The sequence below is a fragment of the Phocoena phocoena genome, chromosome 2 (assembly GCF_963924675.1).
Source record: "Phocoena phocoena chromosome 2, mPhoPho1.1, whole genome shotgun sequence".
NCBI classification, from domain to species: Eukaryota; Metazoa; Chordata; class Mammalia; order Artiodactyla; family Phocoenidae; genus Phocoena; species Phocoena phocoena.
The window spans coordinates 176,635,795-176,654,493 of NC_089220.1; the positions used below are offsets into that span (position 1 = coordinate 176,635,795).

Sequence of the window (18,699 nt, forward strand, 5' to 3'; positions counted from 1 at the left end):
TCTGGGAAGATCCCACATGCTACGGAGCGGCTGGGCCCGTGAGCCATGGCCGCTGAGCCTGCGCGTCTGGAGCCTGTGCTCCACAACGGGAGAGGCCACAGCAGTGAGAGGCCCGCGTACCGCAAAAACAAAACAAAACAAAAGAACACAGCTACTAACATGCCTTGCCAGACATAAAAACTTTAACATTTAAAACAAAACCAATTTAAGGCAGGTTAGACTTCTGTATATATATTTAAGTCTTTAGAACTAGGAGATGAAAACACAGGAAAATAACTTTGATGTGAGGATGCAGAAAATAACAAAGAGCAAAACAATTACACCCAAAGTACTGGTGACCAAACTACTTTAAGGAACTCCTGTACATCAAAACAGACAGACTAAACAACAGAAAGGTGAACAGAAGATAATTCACAGAAGAATCATGAATGGCTTAAAAAACACAAAGGATGCTCAACTTCATTGATAAACAGAAAAACGCAAATTAAAAAGCAACAGAATATTCTTTTACGTTCATCAGACTGACAAAAACGTCCAAAGTCTAACAATACCGAATGTTCTCAAGTAGTAATGGAAACACCTAACATCTCAGGTGGAGACTAAACTCATGTAACCACACTGGAAAACAACTTGACATTATCTAGAAAAATTGGAGCTACATGCACTTCACGACCCAGTAATTCCCCTTAGGCATACACCCTTAGAGAAACTCTAATGTACATCAATTTGGAGAAATATTCAACAATTCTCATAACAGTGTTATGCTTCTCTTTTTATTTTAGCACAAAACTAGAAACAAAACACGTCCACCAACAGGAAAAAGAACATAAACTGGTATTTTTATACCATGAAATTTTACTAATACAGTCACTGTAATGGAGGAAAGAATTAGAAACCAAGGTCCCATGGGTAACGACATTAAGACTAGAGTATTCAAGATATTCATACAGTCTCTTAAAATCTTGGCTGAAAGGCTCTTGCATTTCCCATATATACCCATTTCTTGGAGATTTTCAAGCTCATATATACGTTATATAACTGAATTAAGACTGCTACTAGGACGTATAGAAGTTTCAGGAACACTACATTTCAATATTACACTGCTACCTAATAAGTATAAATCTTCACTCCCAATTCTAGGAACTAAACATTCATTAATCATCATGGCCCCAAAGAAGCCAGGAATCACTACTGAATAGCAAGTTTACTGCCAAAAAAAAAAAAAAAAAACCCTCCTCTATGGCCTTTTTACACTACTGTAATGGTCAAAACACCTATAGGGACAATAGCTGCTTTCAGTAGATTTCACGGATGTGTTGATCTCGCATGATCCACTCAGAAGGTCTAAGACATATTCATTTTTGTAAGGCAGATATTTTCATTTTAAAAGGCACACATTTTAAAGGAGGGTCTCTAAGTCTAGCAGATTGCCTACCGTGTTCAGCTTTGCTGTTCTGGAATCATAAACAAGTATAAAGAAACTTGAAGGTGGGCTTCCCTGGTGGCGCAGTGGTTGCGAGCCCGCCTGCCGATGCGGGGGACACGGGTTCGTGCCCCGGTCCGGGAAGATCCCACATGCCGCAGAGCGGCTGGGCCCGTGAGCCATGGCCGCTGAGCCTGCGCGTCCGGAGCCTGTGCTCCGCAACGGGAGAGGCCACAACAGTGAGAGGCCCGGGTACCGCCAAAAAAAAAAAAAAGAAAAGAAACGAAGGAAATAAGATCTTCCTTGTGAAAAGTTTATTACTTCCTTGTGTCAGTTATTACATTTTATGAGGCAATTATAGACTATAGCAGCAGTTCTCTCCAGATCATATACCTTAAGGTTCAGCTTAAGGAATAAACAGTTTAGGGGCATCTTAATGATGTTTAGAATGAAACAAGTTCTGTGTTTTTACTTCCCGCATGAACAATTAAATTAGTACTTATATAACCCTCTGAAATGACCCTTCTGTTACGTTTACTATGGTTTTCCTCTGCCTTTAATGATAGGAGTTGGAGAAGGTGTAAGTTGTTTCCAAATTTGTTTCAATGCTGCTAAATCTATCCACAGATTTGAAAAATTAACAAAGGCTTGAAAATTCTTCAGCGTTGCCATTCAATCCAGGAAAAGGAAAACACTCCAAAACAGAAGATACATATCACCACAAAGAAAGAAGGTAACAATGTAAATACGTATGTGTATCCTGAGGAGGAATTTCGTTTGCAGTTTTGTGAGAGATTATCAATGAACAGTATGGAAACCAGTTACTACTACTCAATACTTACGGGAACCTTGAGCAAGCAACATCTCTGAAGGCCAGAATTTCTCTTTTTAAAAGGTCTGACTTTGATAGGACTTATCCAAGTTTAAAAACAAAAAACAGATACCAGGGCTCCACCCCAGCTCTAACGAATGGGGCGGGGCTGAGGTGTCCGAGCATATGGTGAACTTTCAGTTCTATGGGTGATTCTGGCACACCTTGTTGGTTATGAAAAAAGAGAGAACTTCCCAGATTCCTTTTAACTTTAAAAAACAAAAGGAAACAAAACCAAAAATTTTTTAAATCTAGCACAAACACAAAGAACTAGTGGAGAAAGGGCAAGATCAAAGACAGCAAAGCTAAACTGCTTTTCCAGGTAGGTCTTCAGCAGGCTATTTGCACACCAGTTATTTATTTTTAAAAACAGCTCCACTCACCCCCTTCTTCCTAAAGGACACACCCATACAAATGCCCTCTGGAAGTATGTTACATCTTAAACATTTTTAATACTACTTGCCTCCATCTAGAAGTATAATTGAGAAAAATAATTGTGATAAAAATATAAAATGCTACCCTGAAAGGCAGTCTTGATTTCATCATGAAAATATAAACGAAAGGCGTTTCCCTGGTGGCGCAGTGCTTGAGTCCGCCTGCCGATGCAGGGGACGTGGGTTCGTGCCCCGGTCTGGGAAGATCCCACATGCCGCGGAGCGGCTGGGCCTGTAAGACATGGCTGCTGAGCCTGTGCTCTGCAACGGTCTCGAGAAGCCACAACAGTGAGAGGCCTGCGTACCGAAAAAAAAAAAAAAAAAAAAAAAAATATATATATATGTGTGTGTGTGTAAACGAAAGCTATTGGTTGGGTGCCACTCCTCTGTGTTCAGAGCGCCCTACCACAGACGTTACCCAGCATCTCCTATTATATAGCTTATGATCTCTCTCTCTTCTATCAGAAAATGAACTCTTTCAGGAGAAGAATTTTGTTGTATTTACCTCTGAAGCTCTGGTGCAAAATGGGATCTGGCACCAAGATGGCATCAGCGTGTACTTGTTGACTGGACGCCTGATTAGGCAGGAAAGGCTCAGGTGCCTGTGTCTGTGCTGCTCTTCTTAAGCTCTAGGTTCAAAACTTACAATGGGGAGGAAAAGCCTCAGGTCTCCAAAAATAATTCATTGAGCAGGCAATGAACAGCTCACTTTATGCTATTTTTTCATAAAGCTAAGTAATACCACATAGTCTTAGAGACAAACAACTTATTTAGATTTATTTTAATAATCATAAAATCCTCAACCCCCTTCTTCTTTTTTTAAACACTCAAAGGCAACAAGCAACTATTCAGAACAAATACACAGTCATTAAGTGTGCTTTTTCTACAGATATTTAATTTTAATTAACATTTCTATTTGTCTTTTTAATCCGGAATCTGTTACAATGTTAGGTTAACATACTTCATGTTTACACAGTTTTGTATCAAACTAAAATTAAAAATCTGGATCTTTGAAAATAAAGACAAATAATGAACTTAAGAAAATTCATGTAGTGTTTTACATTACAAAGCCATTTCAAAAGGCTCTTCTGCTTTTTAACATCAGCCTCTAGTCTCATTCTTTAAATGCAAACTTTTCCAAGCATTAAAGAAACCTAGGTTGCTTTAAGCCTATTTTTTCAGCTTTTGGCAAAACAACGGTATCCAATTTTAGCTCTACCATGTTTATTTTTTTATTTTGTGTGTGTGCGTGTGTGTGTGTGTGTGTGTGCACGCACGTGCCTATGATTTTTTTAAGGATATGTGGTGATGTTGTCCTATGGTATTTTAAACTTAAAATGAGCTTTAAGGTCACTTTCCTACCTGATGTTTTCCTATCATTTGTAGATCTCTAACCAATTCTTATCATAAGCCGTGAAATAAATGTTACTCTTTGGTTTTAATTTAAATTGTGTATATAAACTTTGATAAAACCTTTTTTCTCTCCCTTTATGCTTGTAATTATGAATTATTCATTTATACTTCCAATTTTTACCAGTAGGGGGAGTAACCTACCAAAGACTAGACTTCACAGAGAAATGTACTATAACCTAACTTTTTAAGGCTTAAAGTAATAACCACTCACCTCTTCTAATTATAGGCACCCTTTCAAAATACCCAAGACAACACAGACCAAAGTCAAAATTTTCTGACCTACGTTTTTCTGGTATGCTAAATAACTCCTCCTCAATCTGCAGGAAGGTCTAACGAGATACTGCACGTAAAGAGTAAAAGGTACTGACTGCATTTCTAAACATTAATTTCCCACAATGTTCTGACAGTTGCCGTCATAATGCTAAACAGGATATGGCTGTAAAGCTCAAACTACTGATGCAACAAGGGCAGCCTGCTTGTTCCATTGTGTAGTAATGGTGTTACAACACGGAGGAATCATAAGGGAAAACAAAGTATACAAGTGTAGTAGAAAAAACCGCAAAATAACTAGGTGACAACACCGGGTATATAATCTGTGACTTTCATTTTAATTTATTTTTTACTCTATAATTCATAATTTTAAATGTGTCTGTCCAGAACTTTTCTATGCATTTAAAATGTACATAAAAATAAGTATGGCGTTAATTGATGTCTTATAACAATTATGTTTTTGCAACTTGCTCTTTCAACCGAGAAAATCTTTATGCTATACATACAAAGGATAAGCCTATTTTAAAACTTTTAACAGATTTTACTTAAGTGACCTCCATAATAACCATCTTCTCTACTCCGACCAGTTTTGTTTCCCTACATTCAACTGTTAATTGTCACCAACTTTAAGAGTGAAAAATCTCATTTTAATTTCCAATATTGTATTGGTAATCTTTCTCTTGAATTCTTTTATGCTGGTAAAATATACAACATACAATTTACCATTTTAACCATTTCTGGGTTTACAATTCATTAGCATTAAGTACATTCACACTGTCATGCAACCATCACCACAATTCACCTCCAGAACTTTTTCATCTTTCCAAACAGAAACTTTCTACCCAATTAAACCATAGCTCCCCATCTCACAAGACCAAAGTTGAGCACTATTCTGGTTTGTCTCTCTATGAACTTGCCCATTCGAGGTACCCCAGAAGCGGAATCACACAATACTTGTCCTTTTGTGTCACTTAGCATAAGGTTTTCACAGTTCATCCACGTTGCAGCGTTTATGGTAATTTCACTCCTTTCTAAGGCTGAGTAATACTGCATGTGTGTGTATATACACACACACACACACACACACATATATATCACATTTTGTTTACCCTTTATCTGCTGGTGGACACTAGGGTTGTTTCCACCATTTGGCTGTTGTGAATAGTACTACTGCGAACACTTGTGTATAAATACCCGTTTGATTCCTTGGTTTTCAATTCTTTTGATTACATACTTAGGCATGGAATCACTGGATCCTATGGTAATTTTATGTCTCACTTTTTGAGGAACTTTCCAACTGTATTCCATAGCAGCTGTGTTATTTTACGTTCCAACCAGCAATACACAAGGGTTTCAATCTCCACGGCCTCAAAAACACTTGTTGCCTTCTATTGTTTTTTTTTAATATATATACAGTAGTCATCCTAATGGGTGTGAAGTGATATCTCACTGTGGTTTGATTTTCTGTCCCTGTTGACCAATGATGCCGAACACCTTTTTATGTGCTTACTGGCCATTAGACTATGTTCTTTGGAAAAATGTCGCATCAACTCCGTTGCCCATTTTTGGACTGAGCTGTTTCATTTTACTGTTGAGTTCCAGTACTTTGTATTCATATATTCTGGCTATTAATCCCTTATCAGACATGACTTATAAATATTTCCTCCCATTCCATGGGTTCAGCCTTTTCACTCTAGAGTGTCCTTTGACGCACAAAAGTTTTTCATTTTGATGAGGTCCAATGTATCTATTTTTTTCTTCTGTTGCCAATGCTTTTGGTGTCATATCCAAGAAATCACTACCCAATCCTGTGTCATAAAGGTTTTCCCTAGCTTTCTTACAGTTTTATACTTTTTAGCTCCTAAGTTAAGGTCCTTGTTCCATTCTGAGCTAATTTTTCTAACTGTTGTAGAGCAAGACTGGCCATTTAAACTTCCTCTCCTGTAATGCCTGTTCAGATACTTTGCTCATCTTTCCATTGGATTGTTGGTTTTCATACTGCTTTGATGAATTCTTAATGTAGCCTTAATGTACTATTATTCATATTTGTTGCAAATATTGTCTCCCAACTTTGTATTTTTTTTTTCAACCTTTGTTTATTGTATCTCTCTCACAGAGAAGTTTTAAATGTCTTATGTAGCCAAATTTACCAACTTTTTAAGGCAAATGTGTTTTGGGCCCTCATTTAAAAGGTCTTCCTTGCCCCTCAAGTTAAAAACAGTATTTTCTAACATTCTTTCATCACAGGTATTCCCCTGCCCCACTGCTCAAAATGCCATCTTTATTACATAATGCAATTTTAGTGAAACTTACTGACTAAATCAGACTAACACCAACCCCCCCCACCCCGTTAACGTCCTCAGTTATTCAACAAATACTTAAGTACTTCTATGGCCAATTGGTCTAATTTTACATGAACATTTAGAAATCCTAAAAGTAGTTTGAAAAGTAGTTTAAAGCAAAGCAAGGAAGGGCTAAATGTGTCCCACTTACAGCCAGCTACAACCTCCTATGTGGGCTATAAAAGATTACTGCTGTTAACACACTGGGAAAAGTCTTCAGGTTCATTTTAACTTCACCCAGTCTACAAATATCATCAAAACACAAAAAGGAAGTTTATTCCAAGTGACTAACTCACATCTCACATTAAAGAACGACTAATCCCCTTCCATTAGATTCGGACTACAGAACAGCATGTAACTATGTGACCCTGTAGACAGGCTAACTTTCTGAGAGCTGCCTTGAGGTCACTGAATAGGTCTCCTTCTGTGGCTGCTCTGTTTACTTTTCAAACTTATCTCTGTTAATAAACCGTAACTCTAAATTATTAAATAAGGAACTTAAAAGTCATTAAACTCTTCTGACCCTGGCACTTATTTGGCGAAATTAAAAAACAAGGACCCGGGCTTCCCTGGTGGCGCAGTGGTTGGGAGTCCGCCTGCCGATGCAGGGGACGCGGGTTCGTGCCCCGGTCCGGGAGGGTCCCACATGCTGCGGAGCGGCTGGGCCCGTAAGCCATGGCCGCTGAGCCTGCGCGTCTGGAGCCTGTGCTCCGCAGCGGGAGAGGCCACAACAGAGAGAGGCCCGCGTACCGCAAAAAAAAAAAAAAAAAAAAAAAACAAGGACCCACGTCTCCTGCCTATTTTGTCATTTCACAAATCTGCAAGAGGCTGGGGTCAGGACCAGTTTAGAATGGTCAATGGGTTGCAAGCCTATAAAATTCGGTTTTAGACTTTTTTTTTTTTTTTTTAAGCACATCAGAGTTTCTCTGTACTTTGTTATATGGCTGTCCAATAAAGGAGTCTTGCCAAGAGATGTTCAAATGTTACCATAAGAAACAGATATAAACCTAAAAGGAGGTACCTGATGCCCTTGTTTCACCCTACCTAACACTAGGATTATTCTCTGCAGAACTGAAGAGCTTCACAGCTCCTCCACACTTCTGTCCCTCAAGCAAGCACAGTTCCTTTTATCGAAAGACACACCGGCATTAAACAGATCCAAATCTATTTCTTTAATTAGACGCACAACACATGTAACACTCTTCTTTTGCTCCAAATACGTTTTTTAAACCATGACCAATGTAGGTGCTTCCCCAACTCTGAACACATGCATTACCATTCTTTCAGTTATTTATCCATATACCACAAATACTGAACTGACTGCCTATTACCTGTCAAGTACTAAGGATACAGCAGTGGCTAGGACAAAGTTCCGAGCGTTCTATTGCTGTCATCCTTAAATACAGCTTAGCTATACTAGTAGCACTTAAGATCAAGAGACCTATCTTATTTGAACCATCAACCTCTGAATATAAATTATTTGTTAAGGAAAATCCAAACAAGGAAATCACCATGTTGATGAGAACAGTCAATAGGAAGCTTAACTTAAATAACATGGATGTCTCCACTGAGGAAAAAAATATACTGCAAATTAATGGACCTTTCACAAACTTAGACTAACTGGAAAACAATCTGAAAAGATCCAAATTGTTGTACAATTTATTTAAGGAAACAGTACTGTCTTCAATTCACATGCAAGGGGAAATACTTAGTAAGACTGTACTATTTTCCCTATACACCACACCTAGGCAATTCCAAGGTAATCAAGTTTCTTCCTGTAAGTTTAAAGTAAGTTTGTGATCAGCAAACACACTTTGTAGAATTTAAACATGAATCACCTAAGATTTGTGAGGAGTTTTGAATTACTGGAGTCCAAACTAATATAGACTGGTGATGTCTTTCATTACGCACAGTTTTATGGAAAGAACGTGGACTTTGGAGAAGCACGTCTTACACCATATGTTTCAACTTCAGCCATGTGCAGGCTCTTCATATCTAAGAAGACAATTCTTTCCCTCACAATGCTGTTTTAAGGAATAACCTAAAATATGTACAAAACATTTAGCACCAAACCTGGTACACAGTTAATCTTTAATTACGTTAAGTTTGTCAGGAATGGTGCTTGAAGCTTCGAGGGAGAGGTTAGGGAGTGAAAAAAGTACAAAATGCAATAAATCATAACGTCTGACCCTACACAGGATAGTCTAATTGAAGGAACTAAAATCATAAAGTGGTGAGTGCAGTAACAGAATAACAAAGTGTTTGAGAGGTTAACTGACACTGAGAACCCAAGGACACCACCGCTGGCCCTTAGAGAAGGAACTGAGTCCAACAGAATGGAAATGGAGGGAAGAATACGTCCTTTTCAGCAAAGGATCAAAACATGAAAGAGCGTAACACGATCTAAAAAACTGTACAAGTTTGCAGCAGATGAATTATACAGGGAATGTTTAAGAGTGAAATACTGGAGATCAAGCTAGTAAGACAGGCTGCAACCAGACTGTCAAGGACTTGCTATCATCTTACTGAGAAGTATGGACTTTCCCTTTGGATAAAACCATTAGAAAATTTTAAGCAAGGAAATAACACAATCCAATCTAAATTTTATAATGATGTCACTGGAAGTGGACAGAGTGGGTAGAAGGAAGCACAGCAGTTATCAGAAGGTTACTTCAAGAGCAATGACCTGAGGCTCAATAATGGCACTGGCAATAACAAGAGAGAGAAACAATACACACCAATAAGACACAGGAGGAAGAATCCAAGACTTGCTGATGGATGAATGAATGTTGAAGAACATGGAATGGTTGGGAGGATAGTGTTGTCACTGAGAACCTAGAAACTGTGGGAAAAGGGAGGCATTTGGGACACACTATATTCTGGGGAGATGTTAACAAATACCAACTGCTTGGAGAAGGAAGCAGACGTGTGTGAGTTAGAAATAAAGATTTGGGAGTCACTTATGTAGACAAGGTAGTCACGAGAATTGCTACCCAGCAAAAGAGGACATGTTGGGCAGGAAAAAAGAACAAGGGCTTCCCTGGTGGCGCAGTGGTTGGGAGTCCGCCTGCCGATGCAGGGGATGCGGGTTCGCGCCCCGGTCCGGGAAGATCCCACATGCTGCGGAGCGGCTGGGCCCGTGAGCCATGGCCGCTGAGCCTGCGTGTCCGGAGCCTGTGCTCCGCAACGGGAGAGGCCACAGCAGTGAGAGGTCTGTGTACCGCAAAAAAAAAAAAAAAAAAAGAACAAACCACAGTGAAGACTGAGCTCTGATGCTATTTCAGGAGCAAGAAGAGGAGAGGGCAGGAAGCTGAGGAGCGCAGCGTCCCAGAAGTCAGGGAAGAAAAACTCTCCAAAGAGGAGGTGAGAGCTAACAACAGGTAAAGTGGGAGAAAGACCAAAGACCTTTTTGAAGGCCAAAGGTCGTTTTTTCAAACTGAGAAATGTTTTTTAAATAAACTTTTTCTGTAACCAAACTAAAAGCGGCAAAACTGAAAAACCCAAACACCCTTTAGAAAGTATTACCACACTAACAATTAATGCGTTAATTCAGATTCTCTCTCAGGAATTCTCTTGTAAATTTAATTCTGCATCAGGGCAAATATGACTTGTACATATGAATTTTGGTACAAGCCATCTTTGGGGAATCTGACAACATTTGGAGTAACCTGTTTATGTATGATGCACTCTATGATGAAAGTATGTTTCGTAATGTGTAACAACTGCCACGGGGGAAATTCAAACTACGTACATAAAAGGAGAGCAAACTAGAAGCAAAAGAAACCCAATTCCTTAAATCCTTTGTCAACACATCAAATCAGTGTGAAATAATGAGTCTGACAACAGAGTAGAAGCTTAAAGACTCATTAGGTCCACATAGCATCTTCTAAACCCAAAGGACATAAAAATTCCTCAACATTTACTGATGCTAATGTGCTAATTCATCTGCTAAGGGGTCTACCCAAGGTGATTTATTTACTTAATGCTTTTCAAATTTCCTTAGTTCCTTAAAACTGGGTTAAGTCTGGGACTGCGGCTGGTCTATGAAATAGGCTTATCCCATCACCCTGCTTCTTCCATTATGCATCGCCCCCCAAGTGGTGGTTGCCACAGTTTTTCTGAACCTTCTACGGTTACTAGCACCGAGTCAGATAAACACAATTTGGGTTGCAAAGTTCAACTTCTACTCTTCAGACTTAACTCATAATTCAGACATTAAGACTCCTTATCTTATGGCCCACAACTCAGTTTTCTAATTCACAAACTGAAACCAATAGTTGCATGTGTGCGGAAATGACAAGTTTTTAAATGTCTCTATTCATATTAAATTTTAATAGAAAATTGAGACAATTTCTAAACTACATCATGAAGACAATTATCACAAAAACCAAAAATTACTTTATACAAGTATGATGGGACAGTCATTTAGCTGTGAAAAGTTATTTTATCCATTACTAACTGTTATAAATTAAGCACTTGACTTCAAAGTGTCAAAGGCAAAAAACAGTTCTGAGGCTTCATAATTAAAAAGAAAAAGAAAAAAGCTAAATATGGCTAACTCTAGATCTAAATCTATGCAGTAACATTCTAGAAGACTTTTTAAAAGAATTCATAATTAAGCGTCTTATTTAGCTAACGGAAATAATGTAATATAATCAGAAACTCAAGAAACTATAGTTCAACGTGCAGCATCTAGTAATAATGGCATACCTTTTCTCTCTGTTTTCTGTGCAGGGACAGAAGATGTGGGTGTAGGCAGTTTTGATAAAGTAGATGCTCCATTAGCATCAAATGATTTCTTTGGCTGGTGATCAGACTGTAGCGTAAATGGACTAGAAGGAACAGTGCTTGGGGCAGCAGTTGGATGAACCACTGGTTTGATGGGGTGCTGTACTGGCGTAGAACTACTGTGAGTCTCTGCTCTTGGCAGTCTGTAGTCTCTGTCATTGTGTCTGCTTGTCTGAGACAAAATATTCTGTGGGAGCAAACTACTGGCATCACTGGAATGCTTGTCTTCCACTTTAGTTCAGAGTTCGGAAAAAGAGATGTTGGAAATGACGGAAGGGGAAGAAAAAAGATTACGTTAGAATCCTGTCTTTAACATCAGCTAATTTAGCAACATACCTGTATTTAACATCTTTCTATAAAACTGCGAGCCCAGTTAGCGTCTGCAGTTTTACCACGAGCATATGGATATTCAAATACTGAAAGAGGAATTTTAGCTCAACTGTAAGTGCTTCATCTACGCTGAGATTTCAAGCGGGCTGCTAGTTTGGGGACTCTTTAGAGCCACACCATAAGCTCAAACAAAACATGAGCTGTTTTGTTTAAAACATCAAAACATTGATGTTTTAAAAGATCAAAATGTATGGAGAGGTATAACATTTTTTACTCAAATAACAAAAAATATTTTTAAAATAGAAAAGGTAAACGGTCCATTCTTTTAAAATACGGACCTTGGTTCTAATAATTGACTGAATTATCCACAGTGGTTCAACTACAAAGGAATACTACTTTGTTGTTAGCCTGATTTTTCTGAATACTGAAGTGGTTGATTAGTGGGCTCTAAAGTAGCTGGTACTAGGGCTTAGATGACCTCATTTTGGGATGGCTGAATTTTATAAAGAACTCTGCATTCGGTAACTAAATCAATTCATATTTTTAATGATGCTAACAAATACCAGAGTTAGTTATAAAATCAAGTTATAGATAATGCTATCTGACAACAGGAGCCCTACATCTGCAGCAAAGTCAGAAAAATATACTTGGTATTATCAGTCATGTTAAGAACAGATCCTCTTCCAATTTAAAGCCACAAAAATATTTTAAACTCAAAAGTACTTCTGCTTCCGCAAAAAGAGTACAAAAGAAGGAAAATTTCAACAATCACGGCAACAAAATTTGTATCTGTCAAAAAAACCTCCAGCCTAAATTACAAGTCTCGTCAGTAACTGAAGGATTAAAGCAACTTCCAAGGAGAAAAACACCTTAAGATTCAAGCACATGATATGTAATGATATTACCAAAGGATGCCCTCCCTGTTGAATACTGCGTCGTTTTTTCCAGTTCATGGTTCCTCCAAGTCTAGAGAGCATGACAGCACAAAGAAGGAAGTAGGCTTAAACCGCAAAGCAGTTTTCAAGTTGTCAACGCACACCTGCAGCAGAGACACTGCAGAGCATTACAGCACACGAGGGCGCTATGGCGCCAACAGCTTTCTCCTGCTTACGGCTCGAGACGCGACGCCGTTCACCAGAGACTCCATCCATCCGCACAGCCCCACGACAAGAACACTCAGCAAACATCTGCAGACACTTCTCGGTGCCACCACTGGGCGAGGAGAGGTGTGCTACTGGGGCTGGCACGGAGAGGCCAGGTGTAACGCTCTACATCCTACAACACAGGACAGAATCCATACGCATTCCCTGACCCCAAGCGCCATCCGTGCCACTGCTGAAGAACCCAAGTTAAAGTTTCTCTAACCACAGAGCAATCAGTCTGTGAGGCACCGATTAAAGGTGATAAAAGTAATCAACAATACAACTACACCAGTACAATTACAGCAGCAGTAATACCAAATTTAAAATTTCACCCCTACAACTTCACTGTCAAACTGTGGGTATTATTTGCTACATTGCCAAAACTCCCGAAACACAAAAACGCTCTTGAAGCATCTTTTTTCCTACCTTTACCTCTTTACGTAGGAAATGTTCCCAACCCTCCCGGTCCCCTCCACCACACGCACACCTCTTTAGCTGGCTGCTGGGGACAACAGAGCTTTAGGCCCTACCCTACATGAACACCAACGTACCAGACATATGGGACACTGCCAGCATTTCTTGGATAGACAAAGTCAAGCACTTCAGTGCCTAGGACCATTATTACCATCACGCCAAGTACAGTCAGCTGAGCAACTGAAAAAGCAGCAATACAGACGCAGCCCTTTCTCAAACACTACTTAAAACTCAAGAAGTGTGATAAGGGAGTCCATTTCAGCACGAAGACCCACCGACTCCTCATCTGCACTTCCAGGAATTGAGCTAAGGAAGTAATCAGGGAAGTGGGCAGAAATATGAACAACAGCATCGTTTACTGCAGGAAGAAGCTGAAAACCACGCGGGTATCCACGGAGAGAGGATTATTTATGAAGGGGGGCACGTCCAAAACCGGAACACCATGCAGTTAACATACGTTGAACTATAAAATGGCAAAAGGAAACAAATCCTTGGAAAACATTTTCTCCTTAATTTTTTTTTGGCCGCGCCGCGCGGCACGCGGGATCTTAGTTCCTCAACCAGGGATCGAACCCGCGCTCCGTGCAGTAGAAGCACAAGAGTCTTAACCACTGGATCGCCAGAGAAGTTCCATATCCTTGAAACATTATTGAACAGAAGAAACAGGTTAAGAACAGTAACATACAATCCTATTTTTGGTGTAAAATACATGCATATGTAGTTTTTATATACTTTCACATGCAGCTAGAAAAAAGTGTATGTCTCCAAGCGTTCCTGAGTCATGAGATTAAAATACTTTCCCTCTCTCTACTTTTAATAACAAACATGCCTAACTTCTGAAATCTTAAAGAAGAAAAAACTGTTTCCCTTTTGAAAGAAAAAGATGCACACAGATAATTTGAAACCACAATTCGGATTTTATTTCCTTAAAGATCTTTATTAAGCAGCCAAAAGTATTATTTTCACTTCCACCAACTTTTCTATCAGACCTCTAATTACCCCAGGAGAGGACAAGTGACTAGGTAATTTTGGAAAGAACAAACATACTAGGCTGTGATCTTTTCTTCTCTGGGAACCATCAGCCACTACGTGGAGAGGCCTGGCCCAGTAACTAAAAAACGTTATTTTTACACTCATCTAGCGAGTCTTCCTGGACGCCCACAATTTGTTCAGGAGGACCACAAGCTGGGCACTATATTTTTTTTAGCCTGGAAAAAAGGAAAACCTCTCATTTTTAGTTATTTGCCGGAAAGTCAGTTACTGGAGATATTAAGTGAAATGGGATTACAACCCAGGTCTTCTGTCTCAATATACAATATTCTTAAATTCCCTAACTTCAGTGCTTTAAACCATTGTTATTTTCTAAGAATTAAGCACAATTTCACTAATATAAAAAGTTAAATGTTCCAGGGAACATACTTTAAACATTCAGCCCTACAGAACTATATTATTTGTTTCATCTTAAGTAATTTCTCCCATCAAACATTCAATATCCCCCACTGGGACCAAATATAACCCTACTTTTTGTCTTGAGTTACAGAAGGAGAACGCAAACGCTTAAGTCTAAGAATTCCCAAAACACATCTAAAAATTCTCAAAACTTCAAAATTTGATGAAGAGCCTAAGAATTCTATGTGGCATTTAAATTTTATTCTGGGCAAGACAAGCCACTGGGAATAGAATATATTTAGTGAAATCTTCAAATTCAAATTTTATTTGAACTTAAAAATAAATGTATGTTACCCATATTGTCCAACTCGGACAAAATCTGACCTCAAAAGAACCTGAAGGTGCCCATAGTATGGAGACGGCACACAGATCTACAATCGTGGTGAAACCCATTTCCATATACAAGGATGAACAAGCTTCTCGCTGATGACACAGACGAAGACAGTCACTTCACGTCACTCTCTGTGTGCAGCTATCGTTCAGTTACTGGACTGAAACCCAGCGGGTCTCTCAGTGACCAGTGTAAATGGGGGTGGGGTCTCTTGTCAATCCACAGCATGAAATCTTACTTCTTCACCAACTCAACGGCATTAGAGCCATCACGGGGGAGTGATGGACACCTCCACGTGCACCGTTTCAAGAACAAAATGATGCACGTTACGAGGACAGACCCAACACAGAAAACCTTTTATGTTTCTATTTCTTTTAGTTTACCTATATAAACGGCTATGCACATAAATCTGTAAAGTAAACAAACTACAGGAATGAATCAAACATTCTATTGGTTCAGAGAAAGAAATTAATACTTACTTCCACTGGCAAACCCACTAGTGGCTGTTGCTTGCATCACCTCTCTTCTGTAATCCCTATCTTTTGGGAAGCTATTAACTGCCATCTTGTTTGCTTCTTTTTGTCTCTGCTCTCTAAAAATAAAAGATACACCCACAAAAATTACAAGACATACAATGAATCTACATTTAACACTTCTGGTCAAATGCTCAATGAAACTGTACGTGGAACATAAAAGAACAAGGCAGTAATATCATTCAACTGGTGTGGACACGGGACACAGCAGACAACATTAATGCTTCTCCCTCAACTGGTGTGGACACGGGACACAGCAGACAACATTAATGCTTCTCCCTCAACTGGTGTGGACACGGGACATAGCAGACAACATTAATGCTTCTCACTCAACTGGCGTGGACACGGGACATAGCAGACAACGTTAATGCTTCTCCCTCAACTGGTGTGGACACGGGACATAGCACACAACGTTAATGCTTCTCACTCAACTGGTGTGGACACGGGACACAGCAGACAACATTAATGCTTCTCACTCAACTGGTGTGGACGTGGGACACAGCAAACAACATTAATGCTTCTCACTCAACTGGTGTGGACACGGGACACAGCAAACAACATTAATGCTTCTCCCTCAACTGGTGTGGACACGGGACACAGCAAACAACATTAATGCTTCTCACTGATGGCAATATTATACCAACTACTCACATGCCATTAACCCTACAACCAAATCTCTGTAATGAAAATTCTACATATATGAAGGAAACATATTATTGTCCTACAAGAATGATAAAGTTTTCTAATACAAATTATAGGGAAGATGTATGATAGATAACAGATTAATATAAATTTTTAAATTACATAAATACACTGACTGTTCACAAGGCCCTTGTGGACAGCTGCTCGTCTGTCCTAGTTTTTTTGGTTTTGCTTTTTAAGGTAAAGAGAAATTATGGAAAACACAGACGATGGGCCAGCCACTGCAGTCAAGGAGTGACGAGCGTCACACTAAGAAGCCTAAGCTCAGAACGATTAGCACCAAGACGCTCGCCGGCGGGATCAACAGTGAGAGATACGGTTCACTTAAATGAGCAAATACCTTTCAAGCCACTCCTTTGGTTTCTCCCACTGTGAAACTTCTGTTCGACAGTTGTAGTAGTATTTTTTCCCAGAAGAGCTAATATGCTCAGACCAGTCATCGGCAGAATCATAAGGCTTAAAAACACATTTTAGAAAATTAGAACACGTTAATACAATTTAATCACTTGGTATGAAATATCAAGAGTGTCAATGGTTTTCAAGGCATACATATGGAAAAAGACTTGAGATGAAAGTCCCTGATCTAAGATGTCTAAGATGTAATTATCTGCATACATATCTTAGGAGACCCTAGTCTATGAAAACCTTCAAGGGGAACAATGGAAAACTCTGTAAAATATCAAATTAAACAGACTAGCAGGTTCAGTAGGCACAGGAAGAATGACACGAAACTAACATCATAGTGACTTCAGAAAAGCATTACAAAGCCCCCCATTACCACAGTTTTAATTGCTGAAATCTAGTCACATGGAGAAGCCACTCTCAACTGACTGATCTGATGGCATGAGAGTACATCAGTTCTAAACACTCTAAGGCACAAAAGTAATCACGAATAGTGTGACAGAGACAGCCTGCCTGTATTCACTGTTACTCAGTGGGAAAAAAGCACACACACAAAATCTTTAATGTAAACACAAAGCTAATTAAAAGCTACGGATTTGTTTCAACTTCAAAACCATGAGATGGGTCAAGTATCAACTAAACCTTGTCTCACACAGTATATAGGGTCGGCAGCGTCGCTCATTTTCCCATAACTAAAACTGGTCTGTCTTCCGAAAGTTCTCAGATACAGTCTCTTGCTAGCAATTTCACAGGCCCTGTAAAATTACAATGAAGTAAGAAATATCTGAAAGGCCCAGTTCTCACGGAATCAATCTCAACAAAAGTAATGTTTAAGTGCCTGCAGCAGCCCCAGGAAATCTGGTAGAGGCCCAAGTACACTTGTCCACGAATTTAACTGTTTTCAAAGGAGCTTTGAGGCTAAAATGAAATAAGGTTATACTCTGGCAGCCCAACCTTCTTCTGGGCTCACCACAGAGCAGAGGAACACTATTTTAAAGCTTAAGGAAAGGGACTCTTATGTACTGCCTACCCAGCTTTCTTTAATCTACCACATAGGAACAAGCTGAAAGAACTTACACGCTGTCCACAGGTCACAAAAGTAATCAGTGGCAGAAGAAAGGAGCAAAACTCAGGTTTCTGGACATCTATTATTTCCACTAAGTCAATACCAATTTTGGAAATGTCGTAAGAATTCTGAGGACAGTTGAAGAAACGATGCAGATTATGCTCTCAGGCTGGTGTCTCAAAATCATGAAGCTGCTGGAAATCAGCCCTGTGCTTCCAAACCTCTAAAGACCAGTGGAGAGTGAACTCTCAAGCCCTCTAGCTCCCAGGAGGCTTTGCCAGGCTGCAGGAAACCCAACCACAGAAGGCGGAATTCAAAGGCTCTTTTCCACCACCTACCACTCCCTACACCTACATTGGTATACGCCGGCTGAGCCCCTCTACGGAGGTATCTGCAAGATTTGGTTTGGGCAAGTGGCCACGTGGGGTTACTAGTTTGGTCTGGAGAGGCAGAAGGAGATTTGAGGCAGGGGAACAGAGGCCACCAGAGTGGAGCAGAGGGTCTAAGCCCGCGCCCCTCACAGCGGTGCCTGTGCCGGCTGTGGCCCGTCTGGAGAGAAGAGGAGCCCGCGGCACAGCGCACGCCGACACACTGCTTCCCGAGCCAAAGGCCCGCTTCCGGGACAGACACTGCCACCGCTCAGCTAGGCAGTGTGTTTGATGGCAGTTAACTTGCACTCTGGCACAACCTCCAGGACGGTTCAAAGTTCACAGACCAGAACCTTGAAGA

The 18,699-nt window shown here is 39.8% G+C and overlaps 1 protein-coding gene across 2 annotated transcripts in view; it reads right to left on the reverse strand.

The window, feature by feature from the left end:
• Nucleotides 1–18,699, reverse strand: part of WAC (WW domain containing adaptor with coiled-coil) — an 83,383-nt gene that overhangs the window by 13,084 nt on the left and 51,600 nt on the right. Inside the window, exons 5-7 of one of the 2 annotated variants that reach the window (XM_065871491.1) lie at nt 16,843–16,958; nt 15,747–15,859; nt 11,464–11,772 (exon numbers count right to left, since the gene is read on the reverse strand). In XM_065871491.1, coding sequence (XP_065727563.1) covers nt 11,464–11,772; nt 15,747–15,859; nt 16,843–16,958 — 538 coding nt within the window. The remainder of the gene's footprint in view (nt 1–11,463; nt 11,773–15,746; nt 15,860–16,842; nt 16,959–18,699) is intronic. The other variant, XM_065871492.1, reaches the window with a different exon arrangement.